General features: G+C 34.2%; 1 protein-coding gene across 3 annotated transcripts; it reads right to left on the bottom strand.

Moving 5' to 3' along the window:
- Positions 1–4414: 4414 nt before the first annotated feature.
- LOC141813909 (uncharacterized) lies at positions 4415–21415 on the bottom strand. Of its 3 annotated transcripts, none has more exons than XM_074701912.1 (2): positions 21104–21415; positions 4415–4812 (listed from the first exon to the last, which is right to left on the bottom strand). In XM_074701912.1, the coding sequence occupies exon 2, from the start codon at positions 4795–4797 to the stop codon at positions 4558–4560; it is 240 nt and encodes a 79-aa protein (XP_074558013.1). In that variant the 5' UTR covers positions 4798–4812; positions 21104–21415; the 3' UTR covers positions 4415–4557. The 3 variants fall into 3 exon arrangements, with proteins under 3 accessions (XP_074558013.1, XP_074558011.1, XP_074558014.1); XM_074701910.1 differs by having other exon boundaries at positions 4415–4798; positions 21104–21409; XM_074701913.1 differs by lacking the exon at positions 21104–21415 and adding an exon at positions 20946–20996 and having other exon boundaries at positions 4415–4798.
- Positions 21416–24515: the final 3100 nt, after the last annotated feature.

Below are 24515 nucleotides of genomic sequence, written 5' to 3'. Positions count from 1 at the left end.
TTTTAATTGACATTAGCCCCTTGATAAATTTTACGAACTGAGGCATCTTGATAAGAGCATCGAAAAGGGGAATGTCCAAAGTGATGTCTTTGACTAGGTTGTATAATTTCTCGAAGTCAGCATCCTTTTGTTTGTATATGAGCCTCTGAGGGAAAGGTATGTTGCGCACTAAAGTCTTCTTTGATGGTTGATGAGATAGGATTTTATGGTATTTTGTTGATTCATTTTGAATTTTAGTGTGGACAATTAATTGTTTAATGGATATAATTGGATTGAAATTGTGATGTAATGTATATTTGGATGGTTGATATACTTTTTGATGGTTGATATAATTTTTAGGACTAATTTTGATGGTATTGACCCAACTTTCATGATTCAATTGTGATTAGAGCTGAACCTTTGTGAATTTGAGTCAAACCGGAGTCGAATTGGAGCTGAACCGGCTTGATTTGAGTTGAACCAGCATTGAACCACAGCCAAACCCGGTTCAAACAGTACCGAACCAGGCCGATTTCGAATCCCCGTTTTAACGAGGAATGCACAGTGCCAAAAATCGCGGTTACTATAGCGCCATCTTCTTCGCCATTTTCCTATTGTTTTCTTCGTTCTCGCGAGCTAGATCTTCGATTTTTCTCCTTCCAGATTGATTCCCGAGTTCCAGAGACGACTACCAGCTCAGTTCAACGATCAATTGGGAGCGATATCTTCTGTTGAGGGTTTCTTCAGAGCGTCATTGCCGTCATAGATTCCAGTTGATTTCTTCGGATCCAAGACAATCGGAGCTCTCAAGGATATTTTGAGGGGTTCTTAGAAGTTTATTGAGGGTTTTCAAACACTGAATTGCAAGCAATTTGAAGGATCTTTAGCTGAATTTTCAGATCCTGATCAGCTCTGTTCGGCATCTGTTGGAGGGTTTCTGATACGTGTCTGGACGAGTTGATTCAGATCCATTCGAGCTGAGATTTGTAGCTGATTCTCTGGGATTTCTGATCATAGACCAGATCTAGTGTGACGACTAGATTGGATTTGGTTTGCAAGGGAAGATCCGAAGCTTAGTTGAATTTCTTATTCAGTTCTGTATTTGTTTTCTGATACTTGTTCTTTCTGTTGAATTGGAATCGATCTGATGGAATGTTTTGAATTCAGTTAATCTAGTGATTGCATTAGCTATTGTTGTTACTCTAGTATACTTAGAAGTTTTCATAGATTTAATCATTCAGCATTTGGTTCTTGAATTCTGAATTTGATATTTCCAACAGTCACTGTTACGTATCAGTTTAAGGTGTAGAGTATCAGTTTGAGCTTTGTTAATTTCAGCAGCAATTGAAGTTGAATATCAATGCATTGAATCAGAGTAATTGATGCTTGTGTCCTACAATTGTCAATGATCATGGAATTGCATTTCAATTAGCTAATATTGTCCACACTGTTTGTTCCTTGTTTGCATAGATCATGAAGTTAAGTAATGTTTCCTTAGTTTAAAGTGTTTGGTGAGTGTATGCATCAATTCCTAAGTTCTATTTCTTGTATTGCTGCCTTAGATTGAATTCATGTTTCTGAATTTTTATTTTTGAAGTTGTTCATGTTGTAATTGCTTGTTAGACCTTATCTTATCTTGATTCCATGAATTTATTTTTAATTGTTGCTTTAGTTTCTTTGAAGGGGAGCCTTGGCGCAACGGTAAGGTTGCTGCCATGTGACCTAGAGGTCACGGGTTCAAATCCTGGAAACAGCCTCTTGCCAAAGGCAAGGTAAGGCTGCGTACAATGGATCCTTTCCCCGGACCCCGCATGGCGGGAGCTTCGTGCACCGGGCTGCCCTTTGTTGCTTTAGTTTCTTTCTTTTATTACTACATTGTTTCTTATTTTTGATTTCATGTTTCTTTTCATTTACGTTGAAAAACATCAAAACCTCCAATTTCATAGAAAACCCCAAAAATAGAACGACATCCAAGCTTGATTCATACAACTTTCTACTAGTCCTTGGAAAAATATGACTCATAGCCCCTATATTACATTTGTTTGTAAGCTAAGAATTTTCGATTATAAATTCTAATTTAAGGTTCACTCGTGACACCAGTTGTGGGCTCTATCAATGGTTCCTCAGCGGGTGCAGCAGTCTCAACTTCTTTCAATTTGTCTTCAACAATCGGTGTAGAGGAAAGAGGTTGATCGACGTCTGTCGTGCATGAAATACCCTCCAAAGGACAGCCCCTCGAGGCTCCTTGTCTTTCAAGATCCGTCCGCTCCTCAGCTTAATAACCTTGCAGTGCTCCATAGGGTTAAAGTCTGGCTTTCCTGGAAGTATTTTAGGAAACAACTCTAGGATCTACTGTCAAATAAGCTGGTGATGCGCCATTAAGGGCACCATCTCTGACGGTTTCCAACCACTCAACGGCTTGGCAGAGCTGATTATTCTCATCTGACAGCTGTAGATACAAGCGCGCGGGAATTTAGGGGACTAGGTTTGAAAACCTAGTAACCGTCCTTATCTTTTTGATAAAGTTCACACGCTTGGTTGTCTTTTAGTGCCAAAGGTGGTCGAGAGAGAGACAGAGCCTAAGCCAAGTAGATGGATCAGACTGTTTAGGAATGAGTAGCCGAGTGATATAACTGAGCGACTGAGCTGTCGGGGTATGTGGCCGAGCTGAGTGGTTGAGCTGCGTAGCCGAACCGAGCAAGCATATGGTCAGAGAGTTGAGTCGAACTGACTGACCATGAGGCCGAGATGCCTGAGTGGCCGAGCTATAGAAGCATGTGGCTGAGCTGTCTGAGCAACCGAGTTGTAGAAGCATGTGGCCGAAATGTCTGAGCGGCCGAGCTATAGAAACATGTGGTCGAGATGTCTGAGCGGCTAAGCTGTAGAAGCATGTGGCCGAGCTGTCTCAGCGACCGAGCTGTAGAAGCATGTGGTCGAACTGTCTGAGCGACCAAGCTGTAGAAGCATGTGGCCGAACTGAGCAGGAATGTGGTCGGAGAGCTGTGTCGAGCTGATTGAGCATGGGGTCGAGATGTCTGAGCGGTCGAGCTGTAGAAGCATGTGGTCGAGATGTCTGAGCGACCGAGCTGTAGAAGCATGTGGCCAAGATGTCTGAGCGGCCGAACTATAGAAGCATGTGGTCGAGCTGTATGGCTGAACTAACTGATGGGCCAGACCGAGTGAAAATGTCTGAGCCAAATGTTACTGTAATTGGGGTCGTCCGAGGTGTTACTGGGCCAGTCAAAGCATGATTTGACCATTGACCGTTGACATATCAGGTGACGCCATGCCAATGACCCCCTTTTGTCGCCATATTAATTAACAATGAACTATATATGTTGTAGTAATTGCAATTCATAATTGCTATAATATAATATTAATAAATATTGACTAGAAATAAAGTATTCATATTATTACAATTATGAATTGTGACTATTATAATATAATATTATTAGTATTGACTAGAGTTAGAAGTATTTATATTGTAATAGATATGAACCATCACTACTATAATAACACTAAACAATGATATCTTCAAGAACAACAATGGCCTAAGATGAGATGGGACGTTATTTTGATAATAAATGAAAAAGAAACATCCATTTAACAATTCCAATAGAATTTTCATCCCAAAATGGTCGCCCCAGCTTAAAGCTCGATGCCCAATGAATCAAGTTTGGTCACGTTTGTGAGCTTGTGCAGGGTCAAGGTAATGATCAACATCTCCATTACAATTCCACTATCGGACCCAATATTGATTTTCATGTAATTATTACTCTGTCATAATTCTTCTTATTTCATCCATGATTCTTCTTACTTCATCTTCTTAAGTGTATTTGGAGCAAGTTTGACAAAAATAGTCTACTAGAATATATAGAATAAGTTGAATGAGCTAACTAATCAACCATTCAATTGAGGATACTCGTATCGCAAACAACTCAAAAGAACTAAACAAGCAAATAGGTTAAACAAGATGGGTGAGTCTAATAAATCAAGTCATGCAAGTTGAGATGACTAAGATAATTGAGTAGACATGGTAAAACAAATTGGACAAATTGGATGAGATGAACTGGCTCTGCAAACTGAGAAGGAAAAAAAATTGGTTGAAAATTTTATCCCACAAGGAAACTTAAAAAAAAACCATGAAATAGAGTTTCACTGGCAAAACGACCATGTCAATCTACTTGAATAAATAAATAAGGTCCTCACTATTATAAACCATCAAATAAAGTCTGAAAGATATTTAAATTTGACTGAATAAATGCAAATGCCGCAGAAAAACCACAACATACAAGAGGAAGCCAGTAGCTCAAGTGATTGTCACAACAGCAAAAATACGCTATCCTTCCATTCAGAACTCACACAAACTAAGTCAGTTCATGCAAATGTCAATGGCGGAAAGAAAGATGAGAGCAGATGAAACAAACCAACAGTCCATCCACCAGAGAAAAACTTGATCGATTGTACAATACCTATAAAATCAACTAAAAGCCAGAAACAGTGGCAGGGGCAGTACATAACACCGTCCAACTGTAGCTACACGAATAATGACACACATTGGACGAGGTGATTGGATTATTAACCTGAAACCAATTTCACCAGGATGATGAGAACATTGAGCATTATGAGTGGAAGCCTTAGGTATTGGGTCGCATAGATTAACCCTATTAGCTGCCCTTTCAATGACTTGGCCCTGGCATCTCCTGAAACATCATTGAAACTCCATCCTCTAGGTGCAAGGAACCTGTCCTCGTTCAGAATTGCCAATGAATTTGCAAGGAGCAAAAAACCTTCAAGCAATGTCCAGAGGCCCATCATCCTTCAAAGAAAAAACTAGGTTATACATTAAGTTAAATGGTTGGCTAATTAGGTTCATCTTATAATTTGAAATTCAGTTTTCTACAAAGATCAAGCCGAAAAAACACATTTATCCTGCTAGCTTCTAAAATCCTGGAAATGTCAATTTACAACAAGCAGAGAATTGAGGGCACTCTAAACCAACGATTGAACGTTGCTTCTTGAAAAAAATAAAATGCTAGACTAACATGAGCTTCTGCACTATTAGATATGTACCAAATTCTAAAGGTATCAGAGGATAGACATGGCAGTCATAAGATAATGATCTAGGTTGAGCAATTTGACCAGCTGAGGGAAAAAAATTTAAAAATCAATACTTATATCAAAAACAATTTTTTTGAAGAAAAAAATGTAAAAAATCAGGTCTCGTGTTCACTTATCACTACAGCCAATGCCGATGGAATTTACACAAGAGAAACCAATCTTCTCACTATTTGTTGCTACTCAAGCATAATGGTACCTGCATAGCTTAGAGGACCTACTGCTTATGCAATCTCTTCTACATATTAGCTTGTAGAGATATCCTAACTAAACAGCAGAACTTTTATCAACATCACATTCTACAGATTCAATAGAAGCAAACCAAGTGAAGGCACATTTGTCCAGATGTTTCAGAAGAACCATTTAGGGCCCTCAACCATGTCCCAAGATGTTAAGCTGAAGTCAGAGGTAGTATATTCATCTAAGTCTGGTGAACCAATACATCTAGTCACAGCATCCAATTTGGGAGTAAACCATGCTGTTATAATCTCCTATCGAAATCTCAATGTCAAGGTTTAAAATTTTGAGCCGTGCTAGAATTTCGATTTATGATTGGAACGATATGATTTTGGTATAGTATCGTGTTATGCCAATACAGTAGTATTGTGTTATGCCAAAACTTAAATGGTAGAAGTTAAATAATGGGAAGTGCACTTAGGAAGGAAGGGTACAAGCACAAATAATTTGAGAAATACATGGCAACTCGACTTTGACACAGGATAAGATGACATCAAATTTGAAAACAGTGGTCAAGAGCGTACTCGGTGAGTGAAGAGGACGGGCACTACCAAATAAAAAATTTTGATGGTGGAATTAGGAAGTACATGAAAATGTGGCAAAAAAATAAATAGTTTATAAGTTATTGTACATGTATAAGAACAAAGAAAACTTTAAAAAGTATGCAATAGTTAAGAAAGCAATGAGTGAAGTAAAAAATGAAGCTTTTGAACACTTGATCAACTTGATATAGATGAAGGAGAAAGGGATATATTTAAAATAGCTAAAGCAAAAGAAACAAGAGATCTTACTCGATAAGATGTATTAAAGATGAATCTAATAAGGTTAGTAAAGGATGAGAAAATAAAAGAACAATAGAAGAAGCAATGAAAGAGGCATTTTCATTAATTTTTTAATAAATATTTAGGTGACCAACTTATCTTAGGAAACTTACGTAAGTCACAGAAGTATAGAAATTTAAATTTTTACTGAAAAATTCAAACTTTAGAAGTAGAGCGACATTAAATGAGATGCAGCAGTTAGACCAAATGATATTCCAATAGAAGTATAGAAATGTTTAGCAAAGCAAATATTGAATGATTTACAAAGTTATTCAACTAAATATTGAAAATGAAGAAAATGTCTGATAAGTGAAAGGTAAGTATTCTAGTCCCCTATATAAAAACAAATGAGACATACAAAATTATGTGAATCATAGGGGCATTAAGCTAATGAGTCATACAATGAAACTTTGAAAGAAAAGTGATAGAAAAAATTATGGAAACTAAGGTGATAAAAAATCAATTTGGATTTATACATAAAAGATCGACGATAGAAGCTAAATATATTCTCAAATAATTGACTTATGACAGAGTCATGAGGGAAATTATATCGAGAATTCTAGAAAAGAAAGGTGTTAGCATAACATATATGAAATATGAGGAAGTAATGACAAGAGTGAAAACTTTAAACGAATTAACTGAAGCATTTCCTATAAAGATAGTGTTACATCAAGAATCAACTCTAAGTTCATAACTTTTTACATATTACCATGGTGTATATTGTTTATAGATGGCATTATTTTAGTCGATGAGACATAAAAGAGTAAATGCTAAAGCTCGAACTTTAGCGAAAAACACTGAAAGTAATAGATTTTAGGCTTAGCAAAGTAAAAAATAAAATATATAGAATTTAAGTTTAATAGTATCAAATGCAGCAAAACAATTGTTAAAATAGGAGATGAGTTACCTATAACTAACACCTTTCAGTATCTAGGATCTTTTTTGTGAAAACATAAAGAGTTGATATAGATGTTTTACATAAGATACCAGTAGAATGATTGAAATGAAGAAGAGTATCAGGTGTTCTTTATGATCGTAAGATATTTCTAAAAGTTAAAGGGAAGTTTTATAAAATAACAGTTAAGCCTACTATTTTATATAGAGTTCAATATTGGGCTACAAAGCAAGCACACAAGAAAATGATGAGAGTTGCAAAGATGAAGATGTTAAAGTGGATGTACGAATATATAAGGATGAACAAAATAAGAAACGAGAACATTATAAAGTTAGGGTTATGCCTATTAAAGAAAAACTCCAAGAACATAGTATTGACACGTACTTAGGTATTCAATAAATGCCCCAGTTAGACATTTTAAAATACTTTTTGAGCGTTGAGGTAGTAAGAAGAAAGGAATCTTCTTATCTCATAAGAAATATATACTTAACTTATTATTTGAGACAGAAAAATTTGGGGCAAAATCATATAGTACTCCGATGACTCTTAATCTACAACTCACAAAAGATAGTGAATTATTTGAGCATCCTGAAAGGTATAAAATATTGGTTGGAAAGTTAAATTATCTCACTATAACTCGTCGAGATATTCCATATTCGATCAGTATTGTGAATCAGTATATGGCTTCTCCAATAGTTAATTATTGGGCAACTATAGAATAAATTTTGTACTATTTGAAAAGAGCACCTAGACAAGGTATTTGTATAACAATCATGGTTATACAAATGTTGATTGGGCAGGATCCAAAGATAATCAAAGATCTACATCTGATTATTGTGTCTTTGTTGAAGGAAATCTAGTTTCATGGAAAAGTAAAAAGTAGAATATTGTCTCACGTTCAAGTGCAAAATTAGAATATAGAGCTATAACAAATGTCCTGTGAGATAATATGGATATATCAGTTAGAGTTTCTAACTGAAGTAGATCTTAAAACTTCAATACAGTCAAATTGTAGTGTGATAACCAAGCGACTTTGCATATTGCTTCCAATCCCATATTTCATGAGCGCTTACTCATTTTGTCCATAAAAAGATTCAACAAAGTTTGATCTCTACAAGGTATATGAAGATAGGAGAATTGGAAAATACTTTCACAAAAGCTTTAAATGAGATTCGAGTCGATTATCTTTGTAACAAATTGAGCATGATCAATATCTATGCTCCAACTTGAGAGAAGTGTTAAAATTATAAAAATAAAAAAAGAAATATAAGGACATGATTTACCTTACTTGTAGGGATTTGATTAAGTCCAAAATACTCTATATATAAATATGAGATTGATGAATAAAATGAATAACATATTTTTTTAATTCCTCCAAAATTTCTTAATACTCTTCAAAACAAAAGATCTACCAAAATAAAATACTAAAACCATAAAATGAAACTCCTAATTTACATCATTTTCCTCTATTAAGTAAAATTTAACCAAACCCAGTGAGGACGTAGGAAAATCTAGAACTAGCTCCCTGACCCTGAACATAGCAATGAAGTGGTTGAATAGGAGGTGTCATGGTCATACTAAGGTTTAGTGTTTTCCAAACGCTGACTGGGCAGGATCCAAAGATAATCAAAGATCCACATTTGATTATTGTGTCTTTGTTGAGGGAAATCTAGTTTCATTGAAAAGTAAGAAGTAGAATATTGTCTCACATTCAAGCGTAGAATCAGAATATAGAGAGCTATGACAAATGTTCTGTGAGATAATATGGATATATCAATTAGAGCTTCTAACTGAAGTAGATCTTAAAACTAATATGGATATATCAATTAGAGCTTCTAACTAAAGTAGATCTTAAAACTTCAATACAATCAAATTGTAGTGTGATAACCAAGCGACTTTGCATATTGCTTCCAATCCCATATTTCATGAGCACTTAGTTATTTTGTCCATAAAAAGATTCAACAAAGTTTGATCTCTATAAGGTATGTGACGATAGGAGAATTGGGAAATACTTTCACAAAAGCTTTAAATGAGATTCGAGTCGATTATCTTTGTAACAAGTTGGCCATGATCAATATCTATGCTCCAGCTTGAGGGAAGTGTTAAAATTATATAAATAAAAAATATATATAAGGACATGATTTACTTTAATTGTAGGGATTTGATTAAATCCAAAATACTCTATATATAAATATGAGATTGATGAATAAAATGAATAACATTTTTTTTGAATTCCTCTAAAATTTCTTAATACTCTTTGAAACAAAAGATCTACCAAAATAAAATACTAAAACCATAAAATGAAACTCCTAATTTACATTATTTTCCTCTATTAAGAAAAATTTGACTAACCCCAGTGAGGACGTAGGAAAATCTAGAACTAGCTCCCTGACCCTGAACATAGCTATGGAGTGGTTGAATAGGACACATCTTTGTAGAAGTTGGCACTAACACATTGAATCTCAAGAAATATGAGGAATTTAACAAAGTTCATCTTCTATGATCTACCTGACTCCTTGAGTACTTGTATGGAGGCTAGCACCAAACTCAGTATCAAAGATGCTCTCCACCTAAGGAGATAGTTAGAGTGTATAGAAGTGCAAGCACAAGAGTTGGAGCACTAACTCTAGAAAAATCAACAACAAAAAAGAATGCTAGATTTGTCTTCCGATAGAAACAAGTCCATTGCATAGAAAATTGTAATTATATCTAGTTCTACTAGCTAGTCAATAATATAAAAACTAGTTATCAATTTTTCTTATAATACAAAAATAAATAATAAAATGAAAATGAAACTTCTTGAAGGAGTTTCAAAAAAAAAGTTTAATGTAACTGTGAATAAAGAGAATCTCCTATAATGTGCATTTTATATTTATGATATGCATTAGCATGAAGAGTTATTTTTCTTCCGCCATGGGCATGAATATCTCGAATGCACATAATAGGACTCTTAGTAGGTTCATATGAGTAGAAAGAGACAAATATTGAAATGAAATTAATGTATCAATCTTTAGGCCTAAAAACAACTACAAAAGATAGATCAATTAGTAAATTAAATCCTAAATACTTAATTTTTCACCCACTAAACATCTAACTTATTTAACCTACAATTGACAACTAGTATGATTATCACTTTTTGGATGAAATTTTGATGAAAAATTAAATTGAAATAATTTTTATAAACTTTCCAAAATAAACAAATTTAATATCCCTATTTGAATTGCAACTCATGCAATTTAACCACTATCTTAAATAACTACTTTATATGAGAAGTATCATATATTTTATTGAATATAATGAAATGTCATCTTGGAAACCCATTCTATGACCATCATAATAATGGGACCTATGAATTGTTTAGGGCGGTCCTAAATAGTAAGGTTCTAAGCATAAGTAGTGGTGTATCAAGACTGGTGTTTTCTTTAATTGCTTTGGTTGTTTAACATACTAACATTAGAAACAATTCAAACCAAGGTTTAAAATTTCAAACTATGTCGAAGTTTCGATTTATGATCGGAACAATACAGTTTCAATATCATATCGCGTTGTACCAATATGATTTCGATATTTTTTAAAATATAAAATATATTAATTCAAAAAATTATTATTATTTAATTGCTACAAATGCTTACTATCGGGTTATATTTGGGATGTTGAATGTTGAGTTCAAGTTTAATATTATTATCTCATGAGATATTTGATACTTATTGAATCTTTTGCAACAACGTTGAATGTATAAATTTAAAATCTATATTTTTATTATTATTGCGCATAATTAAATACACATACAATTTTACTACAGATGCATCAAGTCCAAGAACTTGCATTTATAATGGTGATGAAGATTGATATTCAATTTCAAATTTTATTATAGAGATATTAAGTCCGAGACCTTACATTTATAATGGTCATGATCTTCAATTTCAACATCTTTAGATATAGTTTGATATTTTTAAGAATTGATTATGTTACATTTATTTGAAAACTTCAAATTATTTATGGATTAATGTAATTTTTATTTTGAGAATATGCAAAAGTGTTGGCTAAATTTTCTATTAGATAGTAAAAGGATAAAGGAATGATGACTGATATATTGATTCTCAATCTTTATTGACATCACAAAAGTTAGATCATACAAAATCTTTTAAATACCAAATTTTATCTTATTTAAAAAATTTATATTTTAAATAATTTTTAAAAAATAATTAATTAATTAAGTTAAATTAAACTAATAGTTCAAAAATTAAGATTGAGTAAAAGTCGATTTAGGTTAATTGAAATTCACCAAATAGACATGGTGATTAAGATTATGTAGGTTTAAATTTGATTTAATTTATTTGATTTTAATCTTTTTAAAATTAAACTAAATTTATATATAGAATAATTTAATTCAATCGTAGTAGTACTTAGGAATTATATTATATTTAACTTTCTTTTTTATCTTTCCTAGCAATCCGTCCCCTCTATCCTTAAAGAGTTTTTTCCCCCTATCCTTGAAGAGATTATTTTTTTCTCAGTTTTTGTGTTTATCCTTGTGAATGGTTGAAAGAGGGAGAGGAATTAACGGAGGGAAATGAACTCCATTCTTTAAAAGGTTTTTTCCATTTAGTTTTTAGTCTCTACTTTTGTGTTTATGGAATTAAGACAGAAAAGAAAAAATTAATAATGGTAGAGAAAAGCAATTAAAGGTTAAAAAACTAAAGAAAAGGAAAAGGAATTAATCAGTTACAACAGCAACGGCCTCCACAAGGTAGCTAAGCATTGTGCATTCTCTATAAGGCAATCAAGCCTCGCACGACCTCCCACAGCCTCCGTGAGGCAACGAGACCTCATGCGGCCTCCACGAGGCAACAAGGCCGCTCGCGTGGCCTTGGCAACGTAGTGAGACCTTGCAACGACCTCACTTGGTCACAGGGCCTCCTGCAAGGCCTTACAGAGGCCTCGCAGAGAGAACACCTAAAACCTCCTCGCCACCATTCCTATCACCACACAAGAGAACACCTTTAGACTCCTTTTAGCATATGCTTACTTCTCAATCGAACATTGTCTCAACTCAACGTCACTCAATCTTTGCATTAAGCATCCCTGCATTTTTAGCTTGATGAATGGTTGGCACTACAAAGACCACCACTGATCATCTCTCTAGCTAGACCCACAGAAATGTGTATATTGCTAACTACCACGGTTGCTACCACTCATCCATGAGTGACCTCATTATTTGTTGCTCTCTCGGCACCACCAAGCCACTACAATCCATTGTCTCCAACTAATTTACCACCTATAACTAAACAACCACTAGATTTGCACTATAAAATTTCCTCTTTGATTGTTGTTTCTTCCCCCACTACCTCATCATGTTGCTAGTTGCACCTTATGGTAATCTTTACATTGCAACCAACCAGAAACAAGATTCTTTTTTGTTCATGAGTGGATTCAAATCAACATCCAATTTAATTAGATTTATGAATAAGAAGCAATTTATAAAAAAAACAAGTAATAGATTGACCCTATATTTTCTCAAATTTATAGCATCAAGAATATCTACTTCATAGAAGACCATTCTCCATCATCAAAATGCTTGCATAACAACTTTAGCATCATAATAGGCTCACATTTTCTCAGTAAAATCCTTCTTTATTATAAAATTACTTCTATTTAATTTAGAGGGGTTTTTTTGCATTTACCTGATTGTTTCACAAGCGCTAGTTAGTTTTTTTAAGCCTTCATTTGCTTACCTTTGTAGTTTAATTTATCACTGCAAATAGGCAATGTCTCCAAGATCACTATGCCACAATAGGATCTAAACCCATAGCACATAGGACCAAAATAAAACAGGAATTATAAAACTATATCTTGACATGCTTCAAAACACCACATAGACCAGTTTAAAACAGCCAACCCATAAATATAATTTGATAATTTTATTTTAATAAAATAATTCATTAAAAATAATGATTTTAATAAAAAATCATTAAAATAATAAATATAATTTATTAATTTTTTTTAAAAATTTAAAATAAATTTATATATTTTAATAAAATAATAAAATTAAAATAATTATTTTAGTAAAATAATCCATTAAATTAATAAATATAATTCCTTAATTTTATATTTTTAAATTTAAAATAAATTTATATTTATTTTAATAAAATAATTTATTAAAATAATTATTTTAATAAAATCATTCATTAAATTAATAAATATAATATGATAATTTTATTTTAATAAAATAATTTATTAAAAATAATTATTTTAATAAAATAATTTATTAAATTAATAAATATAATTTGTTAATTTTATTTTTTAAAATTTAAAAAATAAATATTTTTTAAATAAAATAATTCATTAAAATAATTATTTTAATAAAATAATTCATTAAATTAATAAATATAATTCATTAATTTAAATTAAAATTTATTGAATTAATTAATTAGACTTTAATTAGATTTCATAGTACATTTTAATTAACTCAGTTTTAAAATCGAAGGGTAATCATGGAAAAAAATTTCATTAACCTCCGAAATTGTAGAAAACCTTAGGCTGCCAAGGTAATCACATTACCGGGTTATAACTCATTTGCTGATATGGCGGTGATGTTATATTACTTGGGAATCGATCATAACCTGAACCAAACAAGGTTACCAACGATAACCTTGGACATATAACCAAAGTTATCAATAATAACCTCCAACCAAACGCCCCTTAAGTGGTATCGAAGTAAGTTTAAGATTCTACATATGCGCTATGATCCCAGACTAGACTCTAGGAAACCCTCATCCATTTCATAATGGACTTCGGCCAGAAATCCAAAAACAAGTTAAATTCTTTGTTCCTAACTCAATAGAAGAGGCTTGTCATAAGGTTGTAGAAATCGAATAATTCCTTAAAAAGTTTTCCTTATTCAACTAATCAGGTTCCTTAGCCCTTAGCCAGTAATGCTTATTGCCCCAAAGAGCATCACCCTTATTAGGGAAAGATTAATTCAACTCATTTGGAACTATCATCCAATAGGTAGAAGTTAACCCTCAAACCCAAGACATGCTAGAAAGACCAACCTCATTCTCTAATCATAATCAAATCATACAATGTTATAACTGTCATAGTCGAGGTCACATCGCATCAAAATACCCAAATAGAGTGTTGTTTGTTAAAACCAAGGATGATCCCACAAAGTGACATACTTCCAACTCTGAAAAGTATTGAGGAGGTTGAACACAAGGATGAAACCTCAGTTACAAGAAATGTGAAAATAAATTATGCAAGATTGTTATATTCAATGAAAGTTTCCACATAAGCCCTTTCTAGGATCCAACTCAAGTAAGGATGTCACCTAGATTACTTTAAAGTTACGTAGGTAGACCAAACTTTAGTCTCTACTAAGATGAACCCTAAAATTTAGTGCAACATCCTCCCCATGAACAATGCTTATATCATCCTACGAAAGGTTTAAAACATTGAGCCAAGCTAAAATTTGTGTGACTGAAACGATCTAGTTTGGGCACTATATTATATCATGCCAATGTGATTTTAATACTTTTTTCTTTTAAATATAGATATATTAATTAAAAAAACATTTCCATAAATATTTGATTGTAATAGATGTTGATTGTGGAGTTTATATTTTGTGTTGACTGATGCTATCTTTTGGCACTATCTTGTGTGATGATTGGTGTTTGTTGAATCATCTACAACTATAAATAAGGTATAAATTTGAAACCTATACTTTTCTCACTATTGCACATAATAAAATCTAGAAAATTCAAAATTCAAGTTTTATTGCAGAGGCCATAACTCAACTTTTTCTTCAAACTATTTTATTGTTTATATTTCGAGTATCTAGAATGGTCATGGAGATTGAATTCTGAATTTGACATCTACAAATATACAGTAAATTTAAATTGCCACAAGTTTGGTAATCATGGATATTTTGTCTTACATTTATCTAAATGTTTCAACTTCAGATAGAATTTAATAATACCATGTAATATTTTAAATTTCAAGAACATTCAAAATGTCGACTAAATTTGGTTGAAAATGAAAATAAAATTAGATTTTCTATTGTATAATGAGAGAATAATGACTTTGGCTTAGTGATACATTGTGTGTGTGCATATATATATGATAGTTCTTAAATGAACGAATGCTCACTCTATATATTTTTTTGTTTCTTTAAAAATAAATTTGTTAACTAACATTATGTAAGTTTTTTAGCATCAAGCAATTTGAGATTGTTAGATAAAGGCAACTACACATACTTCTCTTTCCAAAATAAAATTTAATACAACGCTAAATTAAATTATAACTTACACAAATAACTAGGATGAGTTTAGTGAAGCACATAGCATGGCATGCTAAGCTTCCTAATACCAAAAGGAGTGTTATGTATTGGATGGAGCATTGCTTCTTGCACCATTCTTATACGATAGTTTTTCAACATTCAAATTAAATAATTATCTCTTGGTGATATTGATTTCCTGCGCGTACACCAACATATCCCAATTCATCACTAAGAGTGGGCTTTAAACTAGCATTACTAGAATCAAAATTAGTCCAGGCAGATAAGGATACACATATGTCCTAGAACCAAGGATTGAAATCTCGAGCCGTTTCACTCGATACTGGTAAAATTTTTTGATTCCGCTAACAGACCGACACCGGCAACAATGTTCTCAACTAGGATACCATCCAAAGGCATTGCCCGAGTCAGGTGACGCCTCCGGAAGAGTCACGTGGCCCATGCATGCCCCGATCACAGTCGTGGAATCCGATTTTTTTTAACTTAGGTTTTAATAATCACACGTAGGTTAATAATTTTAATCAACTCCTAACTATAGTTAGGATAATTTAAATATGTTTAATTAAAGCCTCATAAAATTATCCTATTATTTTTTTAAAAAAAATAATTTTTTATTTTTTTATTTTTAAATATGTAAATTAAATTTTATATTTTTAGTTAATATATTTTATATTTTAAAATATCGAAACTATATCGGCACAGCACAATACAGTACCGATACTATATCGTTCTAGTCCAGGATCAAAACCTCAACGCGGCTCAATATTTTAAACCATGCCTAGAACTCTAGAACGTGGATGACCATATGATACATAAAATCTATAATAAAAGACGGTTGAAAGTATGATGATTTCTTATTAGAATCAATCTCAGCCTTTAATAAAAAAAGGTCGAGAGTATGATGACTCTTAATTAGAATCAATCTTAGCTAAACTTACTTTCATATAATCACGAGCTTAATTTTGTTATCAACCTTATATTGGCATCATTATTGACTCAATAGCTCTAGTGCCATGATGATCATCTTGGGTTGTATGTATATAACTTTACTCACATATGGAGGGCTCAAATGCTAAGGTTGAGAGAACTAAAGTTTCACATCAACCTGATGTATCTCCGTTGTCATCACCTCCATTGATAGTTCCAGTATTACCGACATCATTAAGTTTCATAATAACCTGATGTATCTTCATTGTCATCACCTCCATTGATAGCTCCACCATTACCAACATCATTATATCATTTTGAATTTCTCATCAGATTGCAATGCCCAAAGGCGACATTGTTTTATCACTCACAAAAGGTGACAACGTGCCTCACATGGTTGGACAACCAATGACAAATGGTGGCAAAAGAAGTTGTTGGGTGTTAGCACACTTATGAGTGGGGTTGCGGAGGGAAGATACAGAAACTTTATTACTTGTGCGGTGTGGGAAACAAAGGAAGGAAGTTTGTATCAAGTCGACTAAGTTTCGACTCTAATACCAATGACTTGTGAACAAACAAAACAAACCAACCTCGCTAAGAACCAACCTCACTAAGAAGTAAACCTTCACATACATAAACAAATATAAATTTATATTAATTGGAAAGATAAAAACTATATGGACTATGGACTAATTTTTATAAAGTTTCCCTAATGAAAACTAGAAAATTAGTAACCAAATCAGGAAAAAGTGATAACCCTAAATTACCAAATAATTCAATAGCTTACCAAATAATAAAAAACAAATTTAAAATTTAATTAGACTTAAGTAATTGTTCAATTTATTTTATTTTCTACACCACTTGACGGACGACAAGAAAATATTATTTGTACATGAAACTTAAAAAATGGCAGCCCGGTGCACAAAGCTCCCGCCATGCGGGGTCTGGGGAAAGGATCCATAAGTGCCTTTGGCAAATAGGTTGTACATGAAACTTAATATAAGTAAAATAGGTCTAAAGTCTTCCTTAAACCAAAAGAACAGCCTTAAACATATTATTTAAAATTCATATGAATCTCAGCTTCCATTAATTTACCTTGAGAGTATAATTGCTACTTATAGTTGTTAAATATTGATGTGATATGTCACCAAAGGGCTAGTGGGGGTGAATAATGCTTGACTAAAAAATATTTTTCTCTTGCAAACCAAATATAAAGATTAAGTGTCACTTAGTCGATTGTCTAATCAACTGAACCCGAACAAAAAATATTTTGTTTACAATTAATTCATCCATGGTCAACTCTTTAATCGACTCAGCACATCAGTCAACTAAAGCATCGACTACAACCCTACAACACATTGTTTATGGGTTAAGTCTTACGCTTAGGTATGAATCTACTTGAAGTTCTCAACTCTCATATCTCACTTAAAATCTTACCGTTGCGATTTCACTTTATGATCGAAGTCATCTTCTTATCAGATCTTAAGTCCCTCAATACACCAAGCCCTCAACTTGTTTCACATGTCATCCTCCCTCTTTCCTTACATAGTCCACCTCCTTTTGGTTGTCGCCAATATTGCCACCTTAATGCTCCTCGTCCTGCAATCCCTCAAATGTCTTATTCCATCCTTCTCCAATTTTCAACAATCTCGATGATATGTGTGAATTATCCATATGGTTTTCATCTTATTTAGCATACATTTGTTGCATTACATGAGCATATTTTGTGTAAACTTTTAGCATTTGTATTCATTTTATCTTTTTAGTTTAGATAACTACGGTTTGCATTTTGTATTGACAAAAAGTGGAGATCTTGGTGTTAGAGCATGCTTAGAGGTGTCAAATTTTAAAAAAAAAACACATGGCAGAATGATCCACGGCCAGCCCATGGAGAGTTTCACAGTCGTAGATCATCCGAGAAGTCAGATCAGTCGGTGGAGCGTCAACTAAAACATGCCGCAAGATCCACGGCCAACCCATGGTGGTCACCACGGCCGTGGATGCTACTGAGTAAAGCAAAGAGACAAGACCGAACGATCCACGGTCAGCCCGTGGAACGTTTTACTACTATGGATCGTTAAGGTTAATTGATGGCGCCACCCTTTTATTTAGGAAAAGCTATTAGGGTTTGGAGGATATAAAAAGAAACAAAGGGCCACATTCATAAGGCATCTAGTGATAGGAGATCAAAGAGGTCGCATCCAAGACATTAGAAATTAAGAGATTTATGACATCAAAGAACACATGGAGATTTTGCAAAGACATCGATAACATCTACAATCGAGTTCTTCTATTTCTTGCTCTTTATTGAGATTGTAAAATGCTATTATTGATTTCAATGGATTGCATCTTCAACGTTATGGAGTAATTTCTTTATTCTAGGATGAGGGAATAATCCGATAACATATTGACATTGAAATTTGATTTTCTTTTCTTGTTAATCTTATGATTATCTTTGATTAAATTCTAGTGTGTTCAATATGTTTGTATGACTTAAAAATTAAGGGATGAACTGAGAGGTGAACCTTAGTCTCAGAACTATAGAATTGAAATTGAGATTTTATCTCAAAAGTAGTTCGAAAATTCTTGAGGGTAACATTGATTATCAAAGATCTTAAAGGGTTTAATTTGATTCAATTACCACAAAAATATGAGTTACGTCAGGATAAGCACATCGTTGTATTTCGAAAGGAAACATCGATTACCTAAGGTTAATTCACCTTCAAGAGTAATCTAACATTGCAAGAGAGAGAATCATAACTGAATTGTTAATACTAATCGTGGTGAAATCGAAATCCTAGAATTTGTCTAAAATTTGATTTCCTAATCAGTTCTCATTTAGTTTTCTTCATTCGATTTAATTTTTCATTACTGCTGCTTCCTCATCTTAATTCCGTTAGATAGCTTACTTTGTACGTAATTGGTAGTCAACAATGCAATCCTAAAGGATGATATTTTATTACTTGACAACGACCGTGCACTTGTGGTTTCGCACGAATACTCGAACTATCCAACCACATAAGTTCCATGAGCATTGTGTGTAATGTCAAATCCTTACACAACTTAGCGCACACAATTCAAACCTAACACAAGCAATCCTATCTTAAACCCTCAACCAAACATATTAAAACAATATAGTTGAACATCACTACTTGATCAAGATTGCAATAACAATAGTCATCCAAAGAAGAGGGGGTTTAAACCTTTATGATGCTAAATCAAATCAAAGACCAACAATTTTAGAATTATTATTATGATAAAATCAACATTTAAGTTTAAAATTAGATATATTGAATGATGTTGCCTTGGTATTGAGCCACACTTGCATTCCATATGGATTAACATGGTTCACCCTTCGAAATTGCACTTTGACTTTTACAAACAAGAAAATAATCATTTCGTAGTAAATTGAACTAAACTTTTATAGAAACATCTCAAAATATATAACAAATATCTCTTATTTTACCATTCTTTACTAGTCATAGAATAACTTCTAATGTTTTGTTACAAGAATCTCCATTGAAAACATTAGAATTATGTGGAAATGCAATTTTTGCACATCCTAGTGAGATAAACTAGTAATTTTCTTCTAAAATGCAGTTTGAGCAGCCGCCTAGGCGGTTTTGCCAACAAGCCACATTGTTGGTGGCTCAATAACCATTTTAAGTTTTAAGAAAGTGGACCGCCTAAACTATCTAAGCGATCTAGTGGCCCAAGTAGATTACCTAAACAACCAAGACAAATCTAAGGAAACAAAGCCGTTTTCCTTTTTTATGATTGTTGGTTTATTTGGCATTATGTATCTAATCTGTATTTTAGTATTGTACCATGACACTGATCATCAACTATGTGTTTTTTACAACTTGAATTTAAGACTAAAATTTTAAATTTTATTGTGTTTTTATTTCTTGGTTGCAATTTATTATATGAAATGCTTACTTAATACAAGTTGTTTTGTTTGTAATTGTAAGATTATTTTGATTGATTAATCCTATGGCTGTTATAAATACTAGACATTCTTAATTTAATTTGCTTCTCTTTTCTATTTTAATATTAGTTCAATATTCTTGGAACCACCTTTTAATACCTTGAATTTTCCATCGCCTAAATTACATATTTCCTCTCATCATACTTAATATTTGAATTAACTAAACCACAAGACTATCAATACATCTAGGTTAACAACTCAAATTTGAACTAGCATATCAGTGCTGAAATCCACAAGCATAGATACTATATAGTTATAGCTGAACAGTCAGGCATGCGGCAACAATAAATTTTTGCATGTGCTGACTGATTTCAGTTCTGGTACATGGGTTGGATGATACATGCTAGCAGGCACAAATCAAAATTTTAAACTATGAACAACACATGAGGAACAGGAATGTTCTAATGAATAATCCCTTAATTTCCTTCCCTGGTTCAGAAAATAAGCAATTGTATGAACTTTCATCACTTAATGGAGAGGGGGCATATTTTTAACAAGTGGAGCTTCTCGCTAGTTGCTTTAGTCAATTATTGAATAAAAGGAAATCCCTATGCGCTGCGTAACTGATAAACTAATGAAGCTCTGATTTGATAAGTCCGTTGTTTGCAGAATACAGCTTATCGATGTCTGATTTTACAGGCATCAGGCATTCAGCCCAGATACTTCTCCAGAAACATTTCTTACCACCACACTTGGTCGACGTCGCGATCAAATAGAGAGGAAAATGAAGGACTCCAATATATTCTTAACACAAAATAGAAGGGAAAGGAAAAAAAAAAAAGAACCTAGAACTGATTAGTAGATAAACGAGAGACGAACAGAGGACGTGGAGGGTAAAGTACCTGGAGGATATAGATCGTAGCCGTCGCTCGTCGATTTGCTGATCTGATTGAGCAGCTGCGGCCAATCTACTTACCAATCTGGAAACCCCGCAAGATCCAACGCCGTGGAAGAGAGAAGCGCGTCGGGCTCGGTGATCGGAAGAAGGAAGAAACTGCAAAATCTCGCGGTGGCTGTGAAGTCGGCAACCTCTCCTGATTGATTAATCGACGGATTCGGCCCCAAAACTTCCGATAGAACATCAAAATCTCTATTTTCTAGTTCCTGGTTGAAATGCACATTTTTTTTATACGGAAATTTGCACAAAAATTAGAAGGACATGTCAATTTAGATTGACCCGTTAGATTAGTCTGCCAAGCTCGGGTTGGATTGAAAACAAACATAAACGAGCCTAAATAAGTCAGTCCATGCAGGTTGCATGTCCAGGTGGACCGACCTGTATCGAGTTCAAGTTAACTTGAGGATTGAAAAAAAAAATTTAAATGATAAAAATTTAATAAGTTCGTAAGTTAGTATGTCTAATTTATAATTTAAATTTAAAATTTTTAATTTTTTATATTTTTATTTTTATGTGGACTTGTAAGTTGGTCATTTGACGTTGAATAGAATAGTGATTATTTTAAGATAACAAATTAAAGAAGAATTATGAAAAGAACATATTAAAAAAATTGAAAAAAAAATGAGTAGAAAACCACAACAGTGCCACCTCTAAAATTTTTATCAAAAAAAGAAAATTTTTATATTATCAATCAAATTGATCATAAACAGCTAAACACATTTATAAATAGATCGTAAATCAAATCATAACGGCTAGTGGGTTGAAAGCCATTCTGAAAGTCCTGAGAATCACAAAAGTGATATTTGATCAAAATTTTAGAACTTTTAAAATTATATTGATTCCTCAAACAATATAATTTAAATTCACCTACACCTCAAACACCGGGAATTTAGTAAGCCACGATCGTGTGGACGTTTACTAATTCAAGCATTTGTAAGAGGAGGTTTTACCCATTAATTTTACTATCTTGTCAACTTAACTTTATGACAAGTAAAATTAATAGTTGGTTTATCTTTAGCCACACAAAATAATAGTAGTGACTCCGATGGGGAGGATACTATTATATGTGTTCTAAGTGTTCACCATTACTTGATACTAAGGCAATTATTTAAGATTGTGTCTCTTCAGATGGAGAAGATCACACGTACTTAAATAATTTCATATAGTCATCCTCTAAGGAAGTTTGATCCAGTGATCCGCAAACAAACTCATCCGATGGGGAGGAAGGCACTCAGAGCCAACACGTAAGTTTGAATGCATCACTATCAAACTAGTAATGGAGGCCGCGGGATTAAAAAAAATCTCTCTCCCACTTAGTTATTTGGTTTTGAGGAATTTTAATTATGTATGCATATTTAATTATTCCAAAATTGATTTCTAGACCATAGCGAGGCACATTGGCCTTCTTGGTTATTGGAACATCAACCACTTTCTAAGATAAAACCAACTGAGGACAGGACCAAGTAAGAGGACTTGGTTTATAATCCAACTCTTGCAAATAAGTTGCTAAACTTGATGAAAAGGTCAGTATGGTGATCCGTTGATATCTACTCCGTAACCTGAGGTCGGGAATGGCTGATTTGTATGTGCGGCTGAGATGCGCAGGTATATGGTAAAGCTGAACCAGGAATGCCCCGAGCTCCTTGTAGGAGTCGTCTGATGGAAATGATGTCGGGACCAAGTCATGAGGTAGGCATGTGATGTCGGAACCATGTCATGAGGTCGGCATGTGAGACCACCGAGTCATGAGGTTGGCATGTGATACCAGTACCAGAGGTCGGTATGAGGGACCAAGTCATGAGGTCGACGTGTGATACCGGGACCAAGTCATGAGGTCGGTATGCGATACCAGAACCAAGTCATGAGGTCGGTACGCGATACTCAGGACCAAGTCATGAGGTCGATATGTGATACCGGGACCAAGTCATAAGGTCGGTATGTGATACTGGAACCAAGTCATGAGGTCGGTATGTGATGTTAGCTTATTGCTATGAGGTCCAGCGTAATTATAGTGAATTAGGTACTGAGGTCCTGAAGAGCTCAGTTTGTATTTTAAACCTTGTGCCGACCTCATAATGAGGTCGACATGGCTTATCACGAAAGATTGAGCTCGGTTGGGTGAGTTTATGAAGAGATTCGGTCCCCTGATGAGGTCGGCTATAAATTGAAGTTGTCAACTTAGAGGTAGTGTTAATCATCAAGGTATATGCCGACCTCTGTGACGAGGTCGGCGATTTGTTAGGTTGGCAGTTCATTTGGGTTGAGAGTATCAAACCGGACTGATAGGAGAAGAGGTCAGGGTGTTTCGGATGCAAGTTAGGAAGATCGTGTCTTGTTCTATAGACTTTGCAATCCTTTTTTAGAGGTCCTTCTCGGGAGGTCGTTTTTCTTTGCCTTTGTTATGACTTCGAGAAATCAGGATTTCTTTCCTGGTCCATGTCATCGCCCTACGTTTACCCCGGGGTCCTATTCATTCTCCACGTCACTATGTCATGTGCTTTACCATCCTCTACGTCACCATGAACCATTCTCGCCGGATTAGAAGCCTCCCGACCTAGTTTAGTCGAAGAAGATGAAGTTCGACTGACTGAACTCGAGTTTAGCTGAAGTTGCCCCATCTCTTCGACGCTATCTTAGTCGAAGCTGTTCTGATAAGGTTTTCGCTTGATTTATTGATCGTTCCTATCCGTCGATCTAAGGCTTAGGAGATCAACCGACCGTTTGACGGGATCAACCGACCGTTTGACTAAAGTACCCGTAAGTTTCCCTTATTCATCGATTTATCTCCTCCCTCGATTTGATTTTCGACGGCAAGGATAGATCAGTCGTAAACCCTAGCTTCTGCGTGTTCGCTCTGCCCTTCCTTGCGTCCTTCCTTGCTGTTCTTCTTCGACCATGTCTGCCCCTCTTAGTAAGTCTAGTCTTTAAATCCGCGGCATTTTGGTGCTTCTACTTCCTTCCCTTACTGTCGCCGAGCCCTAAGGTTTGTCTTCTTCCCTTCCTCCCGTGTCTTGGGTCAGTTTTCCCTTCTTCTCCTTTCTTGCTTTTGTCCTCCGTTCCGCCGGCTCAGTCCGTCTATTTTCCTTTCCACTTGCGATACTTCACTGTCTTCCCATGGAAACCCTAGCTCCCTGGTACGAGACCGAGACTTCTCTGTTATCCTCTAAGGATGACGAGATACTGCTGCGGAACCAGTATGGCATCCCTTCTGACCATAGGATTAGAATTCCTTCATCCACCCAGCGGCCACACAAGCCTCCTCCTGGCTATGTCACTTTCTTCCAGGGGCAACTAGAAGAGGCCTGCGATTTCCAATTCCTTGTTTCTTACAGGACCTGGCTACGTATTTTCAGTGT

This window comes from Curcuma longa, chromosome 20, assembly GCF_044706935.1.
Source record: "Curcuma longa cultivar G26 ecotype Majalengka, Jawa Barat chromosome 20, ITB_CL_G26_1.1, whole genome shotgun sequence".
NCBI classification, from domain to species: Eukaryota; Viridiplantae; Streptophyta; class Magnoliopsida; order Zingiberales; family Zingiberaceae; genus Curcuma; species Curcuma longa.
Note: the sequence above shows the minus strand (reverse complement) of the source record. Positions and strands in the feature narration are given on the sequence as shown.

Bases quoted from the DNA above. Each gene is read 5' to 3' on its own strand.
- LOC141813909 (XM_074701912.1), bottom strand. From the start codon at position 4,797: ATGATGGGCCTCTGGACATTGCTTGAAGGTTTTTTGCTCCTTGCAAAT.